Below are 21315 nucleotides of genomic sequence, written 5' to 3' on the forward strand. Positions count from 1 at the left end.
TCAACTACGGGGAGGTATTCATGTACTGACCTACTCATGATACCATCCAATACCAAGATTGATTATAAATGAGGTTACCCCACATGGATCTGTCAGTAACAAGACATCTCATCACGATAGCCGCAGTATAAGTACAATAGTCTCCCGCTCCGAGATCAAGATACGACATCAATAGATACCACCCCTGGTACGCTATCTCACTCGTAACTACTCTCTTCATAGCCAGAAATGTCTCAACCAACTCAACGTCAAGCCTGGCGCCGAACAGACGATCATACAAAGGGCACCCCCAAAGTGAAACTCGTCACAGAAGACCTTCCTCTCCCTCTTCATCCAACATTCGTTCTCATAAAAGTGCACGCAGTTGCTCTCAACTATCGCGATGCCAACATAGCCAATGGCGGCAATCCCTGGCCCGTTACTCCCAATGGTATTCCTGGTAATGATGCTGCCGGTGAGATCGTTTCAGTCGGGAATAGAGTCTCACTCGTCAAAGTTGGCGATCGTGTTGCTCCGATCACGGACTCAGAATTTGTGAATGCTCGCTCGACGGGAAGATCTTGGCTCGCGGCCAATGAGGATGGCATCTTGGCCACTTACATTGTCTTTGATGAGAAGTTGGTGACGAAATTACCTGAGCATCTTGATTGGATTCAGGCTTCGATCATCCCTTGTGCTGGAACGACCGCTTGGTCTGCTCTCAAGGGCGCTACTATCGGGCAAACAGTTTTGATCCAAGGCAAGTTCCTTCACAGAAATTTAATGATAAGGCAATGAGTAACAAATCTCAGGCACTGGCGGCGTTTCCACTTTTGCTCTCAAGCTGGCTCGCGCTTCTGGTCTTCGGGTCATCCTTACTTCCTCAAGTGATGAAAAGTTGGAACAGATCAAGAAGCAATTCGGAAAGCCAGAAATCCAAACCGTCAACTACAAGACCCACCCAGAATGGCACAAGGAAGTTCTCCGTCTGACAAATGGTGTCGGTGTTGATCTCATCGTTGAGAACGGTGGCAGCAGTTCTCTCGTTCAGTCCATGGAGTGCACTCGACGTGGAGGCATTGTCAGCCAAGTTGGTTATCTGGGCGGCCCTAAATCTGAGCATTTAAAGGAGTTTGTTTCCACTATCATCGATCGGCGACTGAACGTTCGTGGTATCAACGCGGGATCTAAGGATGATCAGGATGAACTTATGGCTGCCATCTCTGCAACACAGATGACTTTCGAGGATATCCTTGACTCAACTTGGTCTTTCGATAAGGCAGATGAGGCAATCGCGTATGTTTGGCAAGGCAAGCAGGTTGGAAAGGTAATCGTCAAACTGGACGACTAGACAATGATTGACTGTAGTTCATTGAAGACAAATCTAAGTACTATCGGGGAGTCGACAAAACCTACTAGTTAGCCACAGCAAAGGAGGGGGGATGGGGGCATTATTCGAGTTTCAATAATCAGCTATATATGGCAAATCACTACAATGGACATGATTGGTGCTCTAAATCGAATTTTATTGAGATATTTAGACAACCTGTTAGCTGATGAAAAGGACAGGTACAAACCGCCAACTTATCCCTTTCCATCTTTCACACTTACTTGCCGTTCCAAACTAAGACCAACTCAGCACTTGTCAAACCAACCGGTTCCAAGTCTAGCCATCCTCTTCTTCTTGGCTGCAATGAGAAACAATGCACCCAACAACATCGATGTACCAGCAAACGCCTGCGCACCCTTAAAGCCATGTTCTGCATCGATAATTGCACCTGCAGCAGGTGGTCCCGCAAGAGAAGCAAAACTCGCAATCGTGAAGGCCATTCCCATCCTAACACCAATCTTGTTCAAGTCCTCAGTCAGCAGAGAGATACCAGTGGGGAAGAGACTCTGAATAGCAGCGGCGAGAATACCATAAAAGACGGACCATACGTACAGACTAGGCTTGTTGGTGACCCCCACCCAGCAAAAGAGTATCACTCCAGCAAAGAACGAGTGCGGTGCGAAGACATTGATGGCACCGACATGATCAGCTGTCCAATTTGCGAGCAGTCGACCAAAAACTCCAACACCGTTCAGAATCATCAAAAGATCCAGAGACTGATTGAAGGTGAAGGGCGGATCGATAACTGTCCGAGAGAAAGCTGCCATGAAATAGTAAGCTAGATATACCCCCAGGCAAGTAAAGAACGAGGCAGTAACGTACAACACGTACTCAATATCTTTAAAGGCAGAAATATCTACCAGGGGCGCAGATCGACGCGGTCGAAGCCGAGGCTTGACAAGAACCAGGGCGATAAGTAGAAGAAAAAGCTGCACGAAACCCACAATGCGCAGAGTCCAGCCAAAACCTACCTTTCGAAGAAGAGCCCGTACCAGGAGGGGAAATAAGACACCTCCCGTTGCACTTCCACATGCTGCGACTCCCATGGCCAAAGCCCGTTTTCTAGCAAAGAAGGTCGATAGTACTGCCAGCACCGGGCAGAACAGACAGCTATGGCCCATACCAGCGAGAACACCTTGGACGCCAAAGTAGTGCCAATAGTCAGTACAAAAAGAAGTAACCATGATACCTGTGACCTGGAAGACAATACCACAGGCAAACACCCAGCGGAAATATCCAGCGTCGACAAGACGTCCTGTCAAGGTACCGACGAAGAACAGTAGGAAAACACTAATGGAACCGATCCACGAGATCGTGCTCGCTGGTAGACCCAGATGCTCAGCATAATAGGCCTGGAAAATGCCAAACGAGTTAACCCAGCCCCAGGTGTTCACATATACCAAGTGTGTCGATAGAACAACACACCACGCTCTCCATCCACCGTCAGGGGGTGGTGCTGGAGCCAGGGAGCCATCTGAAGAGGCTAGGCTTATCACCTCCTCAAACAGACTCTGCCCGAACTCGGATACTGATTGATTTGTACGGTCAGATTGTCCCTCTATGTTTCCTGAAAAAGGATTGTATGCCTGTCCAGCAGCGCCCAGGGACTGCAGCTGGAACCCTCGATCAGCACGTGCCATATTCGCTTGCGGCGGAAGAGACGAAGGATGTATGATGAAGGATGTATTACGGATAGCTTATGTGTAATTAGCTCAAGGCGTCGACGGAACACTGAGGGAAGTTGGTGATGTGAGAAGTGACTGGACAGTTCGCAAAGTTATATACTTATGCTAAACAAGTTCATCAGTGTTCCTCTTGTGTCCTTGAGATGATTGTTCGTCGGGCCATCCACCAGTTCACCACTTGGGCATAGTCGAACAGCATCTTTAAAGTCCAACTTGGACAAAGCTTTTGTCACACAGACACCCGACAGCCCCAGATTGCAACAAGAATGGGAAAACAATACAACTCTGAACATCGCCATCTACGCACGCTATCCCGGTTCGCATCTTGAACTCAATACATTGAGAGATCATACCTACAATACTCGATACCCAAATATTTAGCGTTTTTACGCAGTCAACCCTGCCAGCCCTATCCTGCCTCACGGATATTTACTTCCGAGCCTAGTACAAATGCATTCCGTCCACGAGCTCGACTCCAAAAAGATGCCCTTTCAACCGGCTTTATGTGTTTGAATGTAGTCTCTGAAACAACCGATTCGTCCATGTCCCACTTGGTTTAGTCCTTCTTATCCACTTTCCAACTTTACATGAGGATCTGTCAATGGTGTTAGTACCCCATCAATAAACACAAATCTAATAGCAGACTTACACAGTCACTGTCCTGTTTTCCTTGTGGGATACCCATATCTTCAAAAGTTGCAGGTCCCTGTTTGCCTGCTCCCTTTGGTGGCATCGTTGCAGCGCTGGGAGCAGGGCTCGGCCTGTTGTCGGGCCGCTGGAATTGCGATGGAGGTGCACTTCCAGTTCTTGGAGGACCAGATGGGCCCCCTTGAGGCCCCCCTTGAGGTCCGCCATAAGGTCCCGGAGACGGCCTGCCGCCTGGGCCAGCACCACCAGACACCATTGGCGGCTGAGCACTTGACGTTCGTGGGGGTCGATTCACCTGAGGTGGTAATTGTTGCTGCTGATTCTGGGGTAGAGAGCTTCCACGCTCGGGGCGCCCACTGGCTCCAGGTACGCGCGAGAAGCGTTCATAGTTTTGGGACTGAGGGTTTTGCAAGCCCGGCGAGTATTGGCCACCAGTGGGTGTCTTTTGTATTCCACCGTACGGTGCTCCGTTGTCTTCTGGATAGGGAGAAGGACGTCCTCCGGGTCCTTGTTGGCCTTCCCATCCAGTGGATGCAGCTCTGTTGCGGGGATCAGGTCGGCCGGGACCTCCTGGGCCTCCAGGGTGAAGATTGCCCATCGACTGAGATTGCGGCATAGGGCGAGGACCACCTGATTGTGGCTTGATGCCAAAAGCACTTGATGGGCGATCTGAGGGTGGTCCTGAAGGGGGTCCCATGCGGCCGCCTTGATTGAAACGGGGAGAAGTAGGACCTTGGGTATCGTCCTCGGGGTAAGGGGCGGTGGACTTGGAACGAACTGTTAGGGGTGGTGGCCGGTCGTCTTCGGGATAGGGAGCTGCCGATTGGGGTCGCGCCGGGCCTTGGTTGGCATCCAATCTAACATTGAAGGCAGGAGGTCTGTCCGTTGCCGCAGGGAGTACAAAAGAAGCCCGCGACGGGTCTGGGAAGTTGACGTGCTCCGAGACGATGGTGGGCCGTATTCCGAGAGAAGGATTGGACTGCGGATCCTGTGGCTTGGGGTAGCCTGGTCCGTCTAGTGAAGGTGAAGCAGGGGCACTTCCTTCACTGAGAGTAGGCATTTGCTGTGGCTGCTTGAAGCGGTCGGGACGCTTGCCTCGCTGGGATCCGTGTTGCGACTTGATGCGGGTCAGTGTAGTAGTTTCGTGGTCAGATTTGGATAGAGTGTTATTTTCGTCCAGGGAATCGAGCCGGCCAAGGGCGTCTTGATTGCCGTGATCGGCCGCCAGCTGATACCACTTTCTAGCTTCTGACAAGCTCTTCTCAACATGGATTCCTATTTCGTTGTAGTAGCCCAAGGCAAATTCTCCAGTCGGCAGCTTAGCGGCAGCAGCCTCTTGAGCATACTTGTACGCGAGCGACTCGTTCTTCTTGAAAACGCCCTCGTAGCCAAAGAGGAACCATCGGCTCACGCCGAGGGCCGCCTCGGGAAGACCTTGCTTAGCTGCTAGGCCGTAGTAATGAAGAGAAAAAGACGGGTTGAAGTCACATCCGAACTGGCAGAGTTCGTATGCTTGTCCCATCTTGAGTTGGGCCTTAGCAAACCCAAGATAAGCCGACTTCTCGATATACATCTTTGTCGTTAATGGATTGTTGGGCAACAAGCCCTCGGGGATTGTTATGTCCGGTAAGTCGCGTCCTATGAGCATACCGTAAACATAAGCACCCTGAGGGGCGTCTTCGTCGGAGCTGTCGGCCGCGGCCTGTATCCGCTCCAGGCCAGTCGAGTAATCTTTCGTCTCTCCATGCTGGCCTAAAAGGCTCATCATGCCCATTCGGTACAACGAGGCTGAGTCTTTGAGGGAAAGACCGCGGTAGTAATGCTCCTTCGCCTTGGACATGTCGTTCGACTGCTCGTACAACATGCCCATGCGATACTCGGATCGTCCATGACCAAGTTCTGCGGCGCGCTTGTAGCCGATATAAGCCTCGCGCTTGTCAACACGGTTACCAAACTTGCCAAACTCGAGCCATTTTGAACGCATGTAGAGTGCTTCAGGATGCTCTTGCTGCGACAAGTAGGTAATAATGTTGATTGCATCGACTCGGAGTTCGTGTTCTATGCGGGGCGTTGCAGGTCGGGCCTTTTCGCCATATTCGCGTATCATGGACTCTTGGGAAATGTCGGCCCAAGTAAGGACGTCGCGCGCCCATGTAATTTGCATTGAAACGTTCTGTGAGTGAAGAACATGCTTGCGCGCGTTCCACAGAATCTCTTCCTTTTCCTCATCGGTTGGGGGGATGTTATCGCCCTTTACCTTGGGAAAAGGCGAAAATGAGGGGGCGTCGAAGCTCATGGTGCTGAGACTCTCGGAGATCTTATCGGTGGACTGGTATGCTCGGATGTCGTCGCTTGAGACCTGTGTTGCCAGCTGGGGCCTGGGCGGGTCGGCTCCCCAAGGGTTAGTGTAAGTAGAGAGCGACGGTTCACGAGAGTGGCGAGGACCTGGGCCTGAATCGGTTTGTGATCGTGGTTCAACAGAAGTAGCCTCGAGCTCCATGCGCTGGAGGTCCTCTTGCATATTTTGAGGGACCTGAGGGGTTACCCTAGATACAACAACAACAAAGAATCGTCAGCATGCCCCACCTTTTCACCGTTACAAGCGCATCCGGTGCTGGCAAGCTTTATTTATATATGATCAGACAAGGGAAAGGAACATGGGGATTTGGGAAATAGAAATTGGAGACCGTGCCGGAAATGGGATTAAGGGGGAAGAGCCAAGAGACATACCTTTGAGGGGAGGGAGCAACAACTTCTGGCATATAATAATCATCGAAGCCGCCGGGGACAAATGTCGCGCCTAACTGTGGGGGAGCCATCTCGGTTCGCTGGCCGTCTATCGCGAAAAGGACGTAAGATGTCAGCAAGAGGGTCGGGGGGGATAAGACGAATAAAGAAGGGGGCCCTTGTTCTCGTTCACAGCGAACGAATGTAAGAGCTGACGGGGCGCGGTCACCGATGACTGCAGAAGCAGCGGCGTAACCCCTCTTTGCCTCGAGCCAGCAAACAGCAGGCTGTTTATAATGCGCGTGCGTTAGGCACTGGCTTGGTCAGTTCGCTGGGTTGAGTACTTGCTTGCTTGATCGACTGATTACTGGTGGTAGCAGTTCCAGCTGCAATTCAAGGTTTCCAGAGCTAATTTGCGGCAGGGAGTTGGTTCAAATAATCCAAGTTCGAGAACCAAGTGGAATGCGATACCCTGAAGCGAAGCCCAACGATGGAGGAGATCCAAAAGTAACGATAATGCAGCGGGGATGCTGTAGGAGGCCCGGCCCAATCCTCTTCAGGGGCTGGTGATCAAGCGCAAGGGTCCTGTTACAGGGAGTATCCAGCGCCAAATCGTTCGTGGGGCCAACTGACGCTGAAGATGGATTTCGGTTCTTGTGGATGAGCGAAGGATACAACTGCCGTGTAATTTGAGATTGGAAGGAGAGATTCCAAGTTTGATCTTGCGTAATTTAGATGGCGGTGCCTGAATATTGCGTTGAGATTTGCAATGTTCATCGACACAGGACATGTTTCTCGGAGGGAGACAGACTCTCGCTAGGTATGGAAGGTATCCAATGTACAGGCACCCCGGAACGCTGCTTGTTTGAGACCCATAGTGGCTTGGCGGCCATGCGTGCCAGGCAGTGCACTGGGCGGCAGCCGTAAATAGCACTCCAGTCTCGAGTGATCAGCGCTGGAGCTCTCAGGAACGGAACGTTGGCTTGCGTAGGTGATATGTCGTACAGCCAGTGGGCGGGTATCTCAAAGTGGTATTTCAGCCGGTGTCCAAGTCGCATTTCAGGCATTGTGAACTCTCTTGCATTTTTTTGAGTTCTCGGGGGTGTAAACAAGGGTCCAAGGTCAAGTTTCCAAAGTTGACCATCATCAGTCATCAAGCAAGCAAGCACATCAAATACCTAGGCAAATGGGGTATTTTCGCCATAACAATTCGGCGCCGCTCCCTGCATATCAGCTCTTACGAGGGAAGTACCGTGGAGCGGGAGAGAAAGAAAGAAGAGGATGACGGGAGCATGATGATTGCTTACATGGTGAGTTGCTAGCAGCGGCTGAGTTGTTAGCTTTCTTGCCAAGCTGTGCATATTGCTGATAGCTGGCCATCGCTGTCGGAAGCACGAATGGCGAAACAGGTTACGGCTGAGTGGAAAATGAAGTCGAGGAACAAAGGGAGAAGATAGAAAGTATCGGGGTCGACTAGACCGTGGCGAGCAGAAGGGCCTGATGCCTTTGTTATGTATTCGCCCGTCTGGTGTTTCTAGATCTGTGACACCACTATCACTAGCCAGCATATGCAACCCTGGCTTGGGACTTGCGACTTGCGACTTGAGAAAATGGCGGGCGCCGGAGTGGGAGCTGTTCGAAGAGCGGGGCACACCCAAATGAATGGACATGCGAGACAGCGAGAAGTGCGTGGGGAAAAGCGAGCTGGAGGCTGGTACGTCGTGCTGGATGCAATGCGATGCAATGCGCGGCGATAAATTTGATGCTGGAAGTAATGTTGGCGGTAGCTGGGTTGTACTGTTCTAGGCCAAAAGATTCGAGTGCCGAAAACTAATAATGGATGGGATGTGATGCAATGTGCTGGATCGCAGCAGGGATCTTGCTCGAGTTCCTGTTCCTTCGATGGAGCTTCTCGTTTCGAGTTGTAAGCCAGGAGATTAATCAACCGCTATCGATCAATCAGATCAACGAGAGTTGGCGAATGGAAGGGTGTCTTCAGGTTCGAGATTTGGTGGTTATACTGGAGCAGAAACGAAACTGGGGATGGAAGGAGGGTTGACGGAAGAAATAATACCTACCTAGGTTCTGTACTGTACACGCCCCAGGTCTTCGATGTCAGATGCTTCTTGCAATCATCTGGGCGTTCTACTCTTGTGTACCTACCTACCTTACTGCATCTGTTCCATGCCCTCCCACTCCATGCAATTTGAGGGAGCTTACACCGGAAACTAGGTAGGTAGGTGAGACGGGTGCCACGAAACGGCAACTCCCTGCCCTATCAAGTCCGACAGCATTAGACGTTATCCTTGGTTGAACACCGCATCTTGAGTGTATCAAACAAGTGCACAAACGCCACAAGGCAGATCCAGCGTCCGTCACAAACGCGGGGCCTTGCAGTTGAAGCTGATTAGTCTAGGCATAGTGGTTTCAACCTTGGCATCTTCGCCTGCTTCTCGAATTTGAGGTGGAGGACAGCCACAGGCAGACTTGGTGAGGGGCAATTCAATAGCTTCGAGCGGCTGATTCCCGTGGATGCCTTGCCTTAGCTTCGTCCTTGGACAGTCAGTTCAACATCTTCTAAGCGGTGTTTGGTCGGGTTCTTCATTTCCGACCACGCAATCTCTTGAATGTTGGTTGTGTCCAATGGCTGTATATGCATGTTCATATGATACGTTTGCTCAGCCACAGCCCCAGTTGTTATTTGAGATCATCTGTTTATATGGAATACTCAATCTTGGTAGCTTGGCTTGGGACTACTACGTATAAGAACGGGATTAAGTGGGTTTTTCGTTTTGACTCTATTGCCTTTGACGATGAATATTTTGTTGAGGCAATGTCGTAGTCATACATCGGAGTATGTAAAATCTCCACGAGCACAAGCACAAATGTAATGGCTGCCACTCCACCAAGAGCCACGTGAGGCTCTGCTGGCAATGCAAGCGACAACAAATTGTGAATCAATGGAATATGTGACATCGGCCGTTACTACACCATCACAGGCGAACCACGCTTCCAAGTTCGCATGTCGATAAGGCACGCCTGAGAAGACGGTATCATCGGCAACGCTGTCATAGCGATGCTCTTTGCTGGAGGTGTTGAACTCTGCTCAGTCACATTAGTGTCAATGCCAGATATGGCGACAAGTACAAACCATTGACAAACCTGAACTTAAAAGGTAGACACAGAATTCAAGGTTTTTATAAAAATAAAATGAATTCCTATGTCGAAACTTTTTGAAGTCCCTGTGCATCGTTGCGATCCATGACAGTGATGCCAGCGGGACGGAATATCCTTCACCCGCTGATCCCTGCAACAAAGCGACCTCGCAGCAACCTACCACAGGCATGAGCCGTGGCCTCGCGTCACTGGATGCAGCCTGGTGAAGCTTCGAATTGGATCCAACCTAATATCTTCATCAACACTACCAACCACAAACAACACCACGACTTGATCGCTGCTCTCACAGGGCCATCAATAAATCCAACCTGCGAAACATCAGCTGCCTCACATTAAATCGTTGACAACTCCATTGTCCACCATGGCCGAACGCAATCTTGCCCAGATCATCTCCCAGCTCAAGCACTCCCCCTCTATGAGCTATTCCGACGCCAACGCCCTCCTCTCAAAGGCTAAACTCGCCCTCCTCAAGCTCAACGCTCTTACACCCGCTCCCTCGACCCCGACGCATATTCTGCCTCTCGCCCGCGAGACTTACGAACAGGGTGCCCTATTTGCCATCCGCGCCCGCAACCCCGAAGCTTTCACCCGCTACGTCCAGCAGCTTCAGCCCTTTTACGAGCTTCCCGCCGCTGTTCTCCCCCCCAACTTGGCCGAGCGCAACAAGGTCACTGGCCTGAGCTTGCTTCTACTCTTGACGCAGGGTCGATATGCTGAGTTCCACACTGAGCTTGAGAGCTTGGAGAACCGAGAGGGTGGTGGTGGTGACGTTGAGAGCGACCGATACCTTGGCTACCCTATTCGTCTAGAGAGATGGCTGATGGAAGGATCCTATGACCGGGTATGGAAGGCCATGAAGAGTAGCGAGGTGCCCTGCGATGAGTATAGCGTATTCTCAGAAGTATGTTTGCATATTGATTCCAATTCCGCCCAAGTAGCCAATACTAACTCGGTTGTAGATCCTCAAGAATCAGATCCGCTCCGAGATCGCTTCCAGCAGCGAGCGCGCATACCCCAGTCTTCCTATCAGCTCCACAAAGTCCCTTCTCTTCTTGGACTCAGAGGGCGATGTCATCTCTTTCGCTCACCACCGAGGCTGGATCGTTCGTGATGGTAACATCTACTTCCCTGATACTGCTGAAGGCGAGGATGGCGACCAAAACAAGGAGATGAGCCAGATGGTGATAGAAAACGCCCTGGGCTACGCACGTGAGCTTGAGACGATCGTGTAATGAAGTTGACAGGTCAGGTTTCTTGACGAGAAAGTAAAGTGAAGACAAACATAGACTAGTAGAGGGGATCCACGGTTGCTGTACGATTAACTTAATTGATGGCTTTGCCAGCAAGGCAAGTCTCAAAACAAACGTCAAACAACTGGTCTTTAAACGTGATTCCTTAATCTTATGCTTCTCGCATATAATCAGGCTAAGTTGCAACTACAAAGACATGACTCCTTTGCCATCCTTCTATCAGCCAGCGTCCAAGTCCACCCGTTTTAAAGCCCTAGACTTTCCACTTCGTCTACCTGGCTCCTTTTTGTGCGTCGTTGACTCGAAACTCCCAATTCCGACTATGCGCTCCCGTTATTAAATCTTACTCAACCATGCTCTACCCAGTCTAGGCGAACAACTTCAAACCGCTTCCATGCTTGCCAATCTCACATACTTCACAAACTCTGCAGACAGTGCCCTTGTACTTGGTGTGATACTTAGAGCCATCGAAGGCACACTCCTCATATGCAGTACCGCTATAGATAGGGGTATGGCTGGCTGCGCACACATCGAACTCGGCGAACTGGTCGAACTCAATTTCAATAGCATCGTTGGGATTGCGCTCGCACTGAGCCTTGGTCTTCTTGGCCTGTGACATTTAGGTCAGTAACCGGAGCGAGCATTGGAAGTTCGATTTCACTTACGTTTTCTACAATCTTGGTGGCACCACCATTGGCGATGATGCGGTTAGCAAAGCTCAAAGCAGAATTGTAGTTCTTGTTGCGAATAGCCAGCTGCATTGCACTGAGCAGAGCAAGCTGTCTGTGAGGAACCTCGATCTTAGGGATAGTGAAGTACGCTGACAGTTCCAAGCTCCTCTGGAGCTTCTCCGCGTCCTTAGCCACGACATCAGGAGCACCCAACTGTCTCCTGGAAAGCTCAATGCTCATGGCGACAGCATACTCGCTGGCCGAGGTAATAAGCTTCTTCGCCTCAGCAACCTCATCCTCACTTGACACGGCGTTGACAAGGATAGAGTGAAGGATACCCTTGAAGATGCCGATACCAGCCTCGAGCTTGTTAGCCTTCATTGAGTCATAGCCCGCTTGCAGGTCGTTAGAAGCAAGGTGCTCGAGATCTCGGGGGATAATCGGCAGGACCTTCCGGGGATCTGTCTCATCGAGAGTTCTGCGGACATAGTTGATCAAAGGCGGCAGGCCTTCAGAAGCGGGAAGGAAAGTCTTAGATGCTGAGTAGACTTCCAGGAATCGAGATTTGAGAGGGGCGAAGTCGACAGCTCCGACCTGTCGGTTGAGAAGTTGCATAGCAGTCTCGAAAGATCCGCCAGCAATGTGGTCAACGGCCAGTGGTGAGTTTCGTGCCCACATATCTGCCTCGCTGCTAGCAGCACCGCCAGCATCGACACTTTCAACATTGACAAAGTCACTATCAGCCTCAGGAATGTCATCGTCTCCCATATCCCAGCCAGCAGCATCTTCATCGTCATCATCGATCAATGCGCCGTTACGCTTGGCGGCTGAGTCATCTTCCATAGCGTCCTCGAAGCCTGCATTGGCGGCAGCAGGCTCATCCTCCAGGGAAAGACCTTCAACCTGGCCAAGCAGAGCCTTCTCAAAGAAGGACTGCGAGGTAGCTTTGGTAGGCCAAGAAGACTCGAAAGTATGCACAACAGGCTCACGGATAGACAAGGGCTCTCCAAGTGTTGGCAAGGTGAGGTCCTCTTCGGTCAAGCCGGTGGCCTCCAGGATGGACTGGCATTCCTCCTCCAGACCATGAGACTTGGCGGTCATATAGGCAAGGGGGTCTGAAATTTTGTTAGTTGAGCGTTCCTTGAAATCGACTTGGCTTGAAACTTACACAGATCAATCTCCTTGAACATTTGGATACGGTCCTCAACCTCTCCAAGGTATAGTGCGTTTTGGAACCGCGAGGTAAAATCACCACGGTGCTCGGCAATCTTAGCCATGCGAGCAAGCCTAGATTGATTACCAGTAGCGAGGTATAAAAAGGAGAGCTTATCGAATTGTTTCAGTTTTTGGTAGCACATCTCGACAACCTTATGGTTACCGTGTGCCAATGCTTCTGTGCTCAAACGGGTCCAGAACTTGGGCTTGTCAAGTTCCTTGGCCATTTCAACAGCAACATCTAGGTTGCCGCATTCGATAGCTAGGTCAAATCGAGTGGTGGGGTCCTGAACGAATTGGAGAGCAATTTCAGGGTACCCCTTCTTTTGAAGATATGAGATAATCGATTGACCAACGAGACTGGAGTTTCGGATGATGTGAAGCATTTCCTCGTAGTTGCGTTTGACAAGGGCCAACTTGAACCGGTATTCCGTGGGATCAACCTGAAGGATACGGGGCTTGGCGGCTCTATCGAGGCAGTAGACGTTACGGCCCTTAACCTTGACCAGGTACACAGTCTGGTCAAGGGTTCGGACGATACCGTTATCACCATTAAGCAGAGTATACTTTACATGGTTAAGGGTGGAGTAGAGCAGAACGCCAGCATCATCCCAGGTGGCACTCTTGATACGAATGGTCTCATGAAGAGTACTGACCTGCTCGAGGGTCTTGGACACAATTGTGACGTTGTGCTTGCTTAGAAGAGCAGCGTAAAGACCATCGTTAGACCAAACAACATACTTGACACCATTGACAGAGAGCTCAGCAGTACTCTTCTTCTGCTGGATGTCATAGAGGTGGACGGAAGTAGGAGCAATGATTAAAAGATTGCCTGTACCTCCAAAGTAGATATCGGTAGTTCCGGTGGGGGGCTTGAAGGATCGGGTGGTGTTGTTGGAAAGATCCTTGATATCAATAGTCTGATTGGCGGTGTTGAGAACGGCAAATCGGTTACGGGCAACGAAAATGGCAGAGCTTCCAGGACCACGCTTGGACTCAGCAGGCTCGATAGCGCCAGAGCCATCCTTGGGAAGGTTAACCAGCTCATAAGATCCGCCGTCAGCAGGTGAGGTAACGAGAATAGATCGTTCTGCAGGGTTGAAGGACAATGTCCGGGGTGCTACCCAGGCGCTACCAAGCTTCTTGAGCGACAGGAGCGTAGGGCTCTCGATGTTCCTCTGGAAGTCATAAGACTTGACGTGCTTCTCCTTGGTGACGTAGAAGAGTAGGTTCTGATGAACGGCTGAGGCAGGGCGCTCTCGCTCTAACTTGAATACCATCACACCATTATCGTGACCAGCAGCAAACAAGTTGATCTCAGGATGCGCCGCAATGACCCAGAAGCGATCATTTTCTCTCTTAAAAGACTGAACAGCTGTTCGCTTATTCAGGTCCCATACACGGATGGTCTTATCCTCTCCAGCAGATAGGATCAAGTCCTGATGAGGGTGAAACAGACATCCGGATGCATTCTGGAAGTGTCCACGGCACGTATCGACTTCCCAAGCCTTGGTCTCGCTCATGCGCCACAGCTTCACTAAGCGATCATCGCCAGCGCTAACAATGAGGGGCATGGTGGGATGGAAAGCGACCCAGTTGACGCCACGGTCGTGACCTTCGAGAACAAACTTGACGACAGCATCAGTGTTTCCAAACATATCGGTCTGGTTCTGATTGGCACGCGCCATTTGATCTTCGAAGGACATCGAGGTAGGGGCGGAGTGCTTCTTTCGGAGACCGGAAATGTCCCAAACACGAACGGACTGATCGAGCGACGCAGAGACAACGAGGTCTTCCTTGGGGTGAAATTGGGCGCACATGGCATAGTGGTTGTGGCCAGTCATGGTGCAAACTAGGGACAAGTCAGCATTATCGGCTATTAGACCAAGGCAGCAATCTTGACCTACTCAAGGAGCGGTTCTGCCAGTTCCATATCCGGATGGTCTGGTCATCGGATGCTGACAGAATCCAGGGAAGCTCGTGATGGAAGAAGACGGTTCGGACGTAGTCGAGATGGCCGTTAAGGGTGAAGAGGCATCGTCGAGTCTGGTAAGACCAGACTTTGATCTTATAGTCGTCACCGCCAGAGACGAAAAGCGGCTGTGTCTTGTGAAAGTCGACACCACGGACAGGGCCATCGTGCTCCTCGAAGCGGTCAATTAGGGTTCCCATTCGGTAATCCCAGAGCTGAATGGTAGAAGAGTGTAGCGACACCAGGATCCATGGTCTGGATACAACTTGTCAGCTATAAAGCTTGCGATACGGTTCAGCGACGTTGGACAACGAACCTCTTTGGGTGAAAGGCAATGCCTTTAGCTCGCGAGGACTTGGACTCGAACTGTGCAAAGGAGAGTGTCAGTAATCACAAGCAAGCAAAGCAAAGCAATTGCATCGCAATCTACCTTGGTCAACATTCCCGGGGAGGACTGCATATTGGCGGGGAGGTGAAGCCGCAGCTTCGAGCATTAAGGGGTGGAACAATTCAAGGCGCCCAGAAGCGGATTATAGAATGCAGCTATTCGGCTTGCGTGTACCTTGATCGCGAGATTTGGGTGCGAGCTGACCAGCACAGCGCGGGCTTGTCGAAGTATACGTGAGGTCAGAGTGAAAGGGAGACGTAAGTTAGTTGAGTTGAATGCTGGCCAACGAAGCGAACTCCCAAGGTAGGCTTAGGCTTGGGCAATTGAACACGATGCTCAATTGTGGGCTATCACACCGGCCGGGGGAGTGCAGGTGTAAAGCCACAGTAATGGAACGCAACATTGTTCCCCCGAATGGAGGGGCTACATCGAGTAGGACAGGTGTAAGAGGGTAAGAAAACTGGGGACATGCTCCCTGAATGTGGCTGACGAGTGCCCGAAGATGCAGGGGTTATCGTTTCTGCCACGTAAGGAAAGACGGTCGAGGGATGAGCTTCTCCTGTCTTTTTGTTTATCGGTATCAGCTCGGGTACTAAACCCAATCCAGCCATCAGGTAGCTCCTGGGTCTCAGTGACGCTGTTCGACTCCTAAGCATTCTTTGTCTTTGACTTACAACGGGAGTTGATGCCTGGTGATTGAGAGTCTGCCGCACGTAGAAAACATCTTGAGCGTGCTTGGGTTTGTTGAAGACGCCCAAGACCAGAATTGTGCCGCCATTGCGTGCCTGATTCTACGTCGTCGCTATCTTGTCCAAGCTTTCTTTGGAGAGCTGTCCTTTGCCCCTCCACAGCGAGGCTCCAGCTCCTCCACACATATTCAGTACTTGCTATATACAGCGCTTCGCGTAGACTGCAAGTAAATATGCCTTGCCTTTCTCAATGCCTGGCTATGGCCCTGGTGGCCGCTACAGCTTCTTTGGCTTCACCGTCAGTCAACGTGGGAATGAACGCTGCGTTCCCTCGTGCTCCATATTTGCTTGAACTTCTGTAAGCTTATTCTATTTCTGGTGAGCTACCTATGATGTTGCTTCTGACCATTAACAGAGAAACTGCCGCTGGGGAAAATTCAACAGCATACTTCCCTCTACTTGACAAGATTGCTGGTGGTCACTTTCAATCAGCCAATTCAGATGCAGAGCTCTACGACCGTTTCATCAAGGTCCTTGAGCAAGACGGGCACGTCACTACACCAGACGCCCTCTCAACTTTCAAGCTTGCTCTTTCACTACGTGCTGCCGCACCACGAATAGAAGCACATTACCAATACTACAGTACAGCTGTCGATTCAGTATCCAAAGGAGACACCAATGAGGATTGCTCGACATGGGCCTTGATTGATAGCAAGAAATACTGTTCAGAAACTCTCGATAAAGCCGTGGAAGGTGAATTCTCCACAAGGTAAGCTGTTTCGGTTACTTTGGACACCACGACCCTAACCCGTGAATAGGCAAGCCAACTTATTGCCGTTTGATCGAGTCCTAGGGCTTGGAAAAGATGCCATTCTCTACGCGGACCCAACATCTGCCTCTTTCGGCCCTTTCCACATTGCGCTCTCCAAAGCTGCCAAGCAGGGAGATATGTCATATAGACTGCGATATCGCCGAAGCGCAGAGGCGCCCAATACTCCTTTGTCTGTGAGCGGCTATGGTGTCAAGCTGGACCTAAAGAGAACTGACTACATTGTTATTGATGATCGTGAAGCCAGCCAGGAAGGCAAACAGAAACCTGCCACAGCCGACGTCGATCTTGACACAAATGAAGATGTTGCTGATTTGAAGCCTCTCTCAACCTCCGAGCTAGCATCTTTAGGCCTAAAGACTGCTTCGTTCATTCTAAATAGTGAAAATCCTCTCGATGCTTTGGTCAAATCGACCCAGGATTTCCCCAAGTTCTCAGCATCGATTGCCACTCATGAAGTCACAAAAGAGTTTGCTGTAGAGCAGGAGAAAAACGTTGCTGCCGGTATTCCCAGTGGCATCAACTTTCTCTGGATGAACGGTGTCCAACTTATTGAGCGCCAAATTGAGCCATTTACGCTCATTGAGATGATTCGCCGTGAGCGCAAGCTGATCGATGGAGTTCGTGATCTTGGTTTCAATGGCCAGCAAGCTAATTCACTTCTTGGACATTCTGAAGTTGCCAGCTCCAAGGCTGAGGATGAACCGTCCAGGTTCGACTGGACAGATCGATTAGAGGAGGGCAAAGCACTCTTGTGGTTGAATGACCTCGAGAAGGACGCTCGATACCAGAAGCTCCCAAGCGATTTGACAGCAGTATGTAAGAAGATTACCTCTTGAGATCATACCACTAACGACCTCATAGCTCCTTCAGCGTACATATCCTGGACAACTTCCGCAGGTGGCTCTTAACCTCTTCCACATTGTGGCACCAGTTGACTTCACCAATATTGAGGATGGACGAGCATTTGGTCAACTAGCCCAGTTCATGCAACGCGGTGTCACCTTGAGGTTCGGCATACTTCCCTTGGCCACTACGCCTGCTTCTGCTGCTCAGGCCAAGGTCGTTTATCATTTAATGGAAACATATGGATTCGAGTCCCTCATTACTTATCTCCAAGAGAGTGAAGAGGGGCCAGAGGGTGCGGCCAACAAGAAGGCTTTCACCAGGGCTATTGATGGACGAGAAACACTACCAGGAGCCACCAAAATGACATTGGCCGAGATTCTCGAAGCCGATACTTATAAGCAGAAGGTGGAAGCAAGCAAGGCTTGGGCTAGCCGACTCAATGCTGACACTGCCGTGCGTCCTGTCTTTGTGAATGGTTTGGCTATTTCACGTGAGAAGTCGTGGGTTCAGGTCATGGGCCAGCGATTAACCGAGGATCAACAGGCAATCCAGAAGGCTGTGTACTTTGGACAAATTGAAGAGGGGACGCCTGTTTCGGATCTCTTCCTCCGTGACGCTCTTTCCAAGCGCAACACGTACATCTTTCCTGACGATGAGAAAGCCCTTCGCGTTGTTGATGTCAACAAGCTTCATAAGGACTTTGCGGGACTATTCAGCAACATTGCCGTCCTTCCCTCAGACTCGAAGGCTTCCAAAGAAAGCTGGGCTGTGCTCACAGTCGTCGCCGACCTTGGAACCGGTGACGGACAAGACCTTCTTCTTGCTGCCCTTAAATTCAAACGAAAGAATCCTGGCGTTCGGCTTGACCTTGTTCACAACCCGCCGTCATCCGCAGAGGCTCATGCCATCAATGGCGCCTTCAAGCTTAACGAAGGCAAGCTTGCTGAGATGAAGAGTAAGGATGATCTGAAAGCCATTCTTGAGGCGTCTTGGACAGCTGAAGATGATGGCCTTGGCACTGCGCTTGCCGACTTCCTCTCTGCTTCGAAAATTCTCCCTGGTACAAAGGGATTACTCCTCAACGGCCGAGTCGTCGGTCCCCTGCCGTCCCATGTCTCTTTCAAGGAGGACGATTTGCAGCAGCTATTGGAATTTGAGCAGCGAAATAGGATACTTCCTGTTTATGCTGCGATTAAAGACCTTGGCTTCGAAGATAAGCTTTTGGATCCCATTGCAGCCGCCAAGCTCACCTCAATCACGGCACTCTCTACTATTTCTGATCTCCCTCAAGGCATCTTTGAGTCGGCCCCGTCCATTCGAAGCTCCATGTACAACACTTGGAACTCTACTCATAGCGCTATTGAAGTCGGCAACCCCGAAACTGCAAGTGTTCATATCGCTGGTCTCCTGAATCCTACCAGTGAACAAGGTCAGAGATGGGCACCCATCCTCAAGGTCTTGTCTGAGCTCGATGGAGTGTATCTGAAGCTTTTTATGAACCCGAAGGAAGTAGTCGGAGAACTCCCCATCACGCGATTCTTCCGTTACGTACTTGACTCAAAGCCTTCTTTTGATCAGGCTGGCCATGTTCAGAACCCTAAGGCGACTTTCAAAGGCCTTCCCTCTGAAGCTCTATTAACAGCAGGCATGGATGTACCTCCTGCTTGGCTAGTGGCTGCTAAAGAGTCTGTACAGGATCTGGACAACATCAAGCTGAGCTCTGTCAAAGCCGACATCGATGTGATTTATGAACTGGAGAATATTTTGATTGAAGGTCACTCCAGAGATGGCAAGCGAGGTGCACCAAGAGGTGCACAATTGACCATAGCCACGGAAAAGGATCCCCTTATCACAGATACCATAGTCATGGCCAATCTGGGCTACTTCCAATTTAAGGCAAACCCTGGTTTTTACAATATTCAACTCAAGCAAGGCCGAACGTCGAAAATCTTCACCATCGAGAGTGTCGGTGCTCACGGATATGCTCCTGTTCCCGGAGACGAAGGCACGGAAATCGCCCTCATGGACTTCAAGGGTACGACCCTGTATCCTCGTCTCAACCGCAAGCCAGGAATGGAAGAAGTCGATGTACTGGAATCTCCAGACAGCGAAGCCAGCGGAATTGTTGCCAAGGGCCTCAAGTTTGCCGAAAGTCTTCTCGGAGGGGCCAAGTCTCCTAAAGAGATTTCGGCCGAAGAACATGCTGAAATTAACATATTCAGTGTTGCCAGTGGTCACTTGTACGAGCGCATGCTCAACATCATGATGGTATCGGTTATGCGTAACACCAAGCACACCGTCAAGTTCTGGTTTATTGAGCAGTTCTTGTCTCCCTCGTTCAAGGAATTCATTCCTTATATGGCTGCTGAGTATGGTTTCAAGTACGAGATGGTTACTTACAGGTGGCCTCATTGGCTTCGCCAACAAAAAGAGAAGCAGCGTGAGATTTGGGGGTACAAGATCCTGTTCCTTGATGTATTGTTTCCGCTTTCCCTGGACAAGGTAATCTTTGTCGATGCTGATCAAATCGTCCGCACTGATATGATTGACCTTGTGAACCATGACCTAGAAGGTGCTCCGTACGGTTTCACGCCCATGTGCGACTCGCGCACTGAGATGGAAGGCTTCAGATTCTGGAAACAGGGCTACTGGGCGAACTATCTTCGCGGGCTGCCGTACCATATCTCAGCCCTCTACGTTGTTGACCTTAACCGGTTCCGCCAGCTGGCAGCAGGAGACCGCCTTCGACAGCAGTACCACGCACTCTCGGCTGACCCTAACAGCTTGTCCAACCTGGACCAGGACCTGCCAAACAACATGCAATTCACAATTCCAATCCACAGTCTTCCTCAAGAGTGGCTCTGGTGTGAGACGTGGTGCAGCGACGAGAGTCTGGCCCAGGCGCGTACCATTGACTTGTGTAACAATCCGCAGACAAAGGAGCCCAAACTCGATCGCGCCAGGAGGCAAGTCCCAGAATGGTCTGTCTACGATGAGGAGATTGCGGCGCTGAATCGTCGACGCAAGGTTGTTGGAGATATGAGTGAGAAGAACCCGAAGAGCAGGACGATGGAGGAGGAAGTGCATACAAAGGACGAGCTTTGAGGAAATCTTAGCTTATGCCCAATTTGACTTGGGTAAATTTAGAATTGCACATACATCGATAGATCTGATCTAAGCATAATCTTCAAGAGTCATTCAGTTATTCCACATCTTCAGGCACCAAACCTCTTATGCCGCCTCAAGTCTTGACTCAAAAGGCTCTGTAGTAGCAAATAGAAGTATCGCCAGTTACAGTCTTTGGCGCTAAAAAGAAATTATAAAAAAAACTTTTTGATGACTGCTGCATCTCAAGACCAAAATCTCATATTGCAAGCAGTGTCTTTATCTTGTCGAAGCAGCCACAATTCAAGTACAAGTCTTATCGGCAGCGAAGCCACCTACGTCAGCCCATCATCTGTCTTTTGTGGTGGTTGTACCCTTAAGTCAGCAGATTGCACATCACATGCCGCTGATGACGTGTTGCCTCTCGCTCATTCCAAAGGGTACAAGTTTGCCAGTCCAGGTACTTCGTGAAATTAATGGTGTTGTTGGCTTTCTAGGGTAGGTAGGTAGGTGTAAATCTTTTTGATAGTGCTAACTACATGCAAAAATCAAAGGGGCTCTATGGGTTTGAGGTTCTAGTAATGCTAGGACTCATGTATTCTAGATTTTTCTAGATTGATGCCCATTAGCCTTCACCACTAAATAGGGGCTTGGGAGTCGGATTATTACCATGGGTAACCCTTCTCACTAGCCTCCCCCTTACTTGAGCAATGTGGCTGAGCTGCACATCGACGTGTCATC

At 50.4% G+C, this 21315-nt stretch overlaps 6 protein-coding genes across 6 annotated transcripts; 3 read left to right on the forward strand and 3 right to left on the reverse strand.

Annotated features, from left to right (window-relative positions):
* Nucleotides 1-228: 228 nt before the first annotated feature.
* On the forward strand, nt 229-1330 carry FPRO_06412 (putative Alcohol dehydrogenase; the record flags this gene model as incomplete). Its single annotated transcript, XM_031228677.1, has 2 exons — nt 229-673; nt 792-1330. The coding sequence occupies 2 exons, from the start codon at nt 229-231 to the stop codon at nt 1328-1330; spliced, it is 984 nt and encodes a 327-aa protein (XP_031078990.1).
* Nucleotides 1331-1614: 284 nt separating this feature from the next.
* Nucleotides 1615-3009, reverse strand: FPRO_06411 (uncharacterized protein; the record flags this gene model as incomplete). Its single annotated transcript, XM_031228678.1, has 1 exon — nt 1615-3009. One exon carries the CDS (start codon nt 3007-3009, stop codon nt 1615-1617), a length of 1395 nt encoding a protein of 464 aa, XP_031078991.1.
* Nucleotides 3010-3637: 628 nt separating this feature from the next.
* FPRO_06410 (uncharacterized protein) lies at nt 3638-6521 on the reverse strand (the record flags this gene model as incomplete). Its single annotated transcript, XM_031228679.1, has 3 exons — nt 3638-3649; nt 3704-6248; nt 6433-6521. 3 exons carry the CDS (start codon nt 6519-6521, stop codon nt 3638-3640), a joined length of 2646 nt encoding a protein of 881 aa, XP_031078992.1.
* Nucleotides 6522-9967: 3446 nt separating this feature from the next.
* FPRO_06409 (uncharacterized protein) lies at nt 9968-10838 on the forward strand (the record flags this gene model as incomplete). Its single annotated transcript, XM_031228680.1, has 2 exons — nt 9968-10507; nt 10566-10838. The coding sequence occupies 2 exons, from the start codon at nt 9968-9970 to the stop codon at nt 10836-10838; spliced, it is 813 nt and encodes a 270-aa protein (XP_031078993.1).
* A 385-nt stretch (nt 10839-11223) lies between these two features.
* Nucleotides 11224-15174, reverse strand: FPRO_06408 (putative COP1-coatomer complex alpha chain of secretory pathway vesicles; the record flags this gene model as incomplete). Its single annotated transcript, XM_031228681.1, has 6 exons — nt 11224-11466; nt 11522-12642; nt 12696-14594; nt 14650-14969; nt 15031-15080; nt 15145-15174. The coding sequence occupies 6 exons, from the start codon at nt 15172-15174 to the stop codon at nt 11224-11226; spliced, it is 3663 nt and encodes a 1220-aa protein (XP_031078994.1).
* Nucleotides 15175-16051: 877 nt separating this feature from the next.
* On the forward strand, nt 16052-20574 carry FPRO_06407 (uncharacterized protein; the record flags this gene model as incomplete). Its single annotated transcript, XM_031228682.1, has 4 exons — nt 16052-16149; nt 16207-16560; nt 16610-17435; nt 17485-20574. 4 exons carry the CDS (start codon nt 16052-16054, stop codon nt 20572-20574), a joined length of 4368 nt encoding a protein of 1455 aa, XP_031078995.1.
* Between the last annotated feature and the right edge of the window lie 741 nt (nt 20575-21315).

The sequence above is a fragment of the Fusarium proliferatum genome (genome assembly GCF_900067095.1).
Source record: "Fusarium proliferatum ET1 genome assembly, contig: FPRO_scaffold003, whole genome shotgun sequence".
NCBI lineage: Eukaryota > Fungi > Ascomycota > Sordariomycetes > Hypocreales > Nectriaceae > Fusarium > Fusarium proliferatum.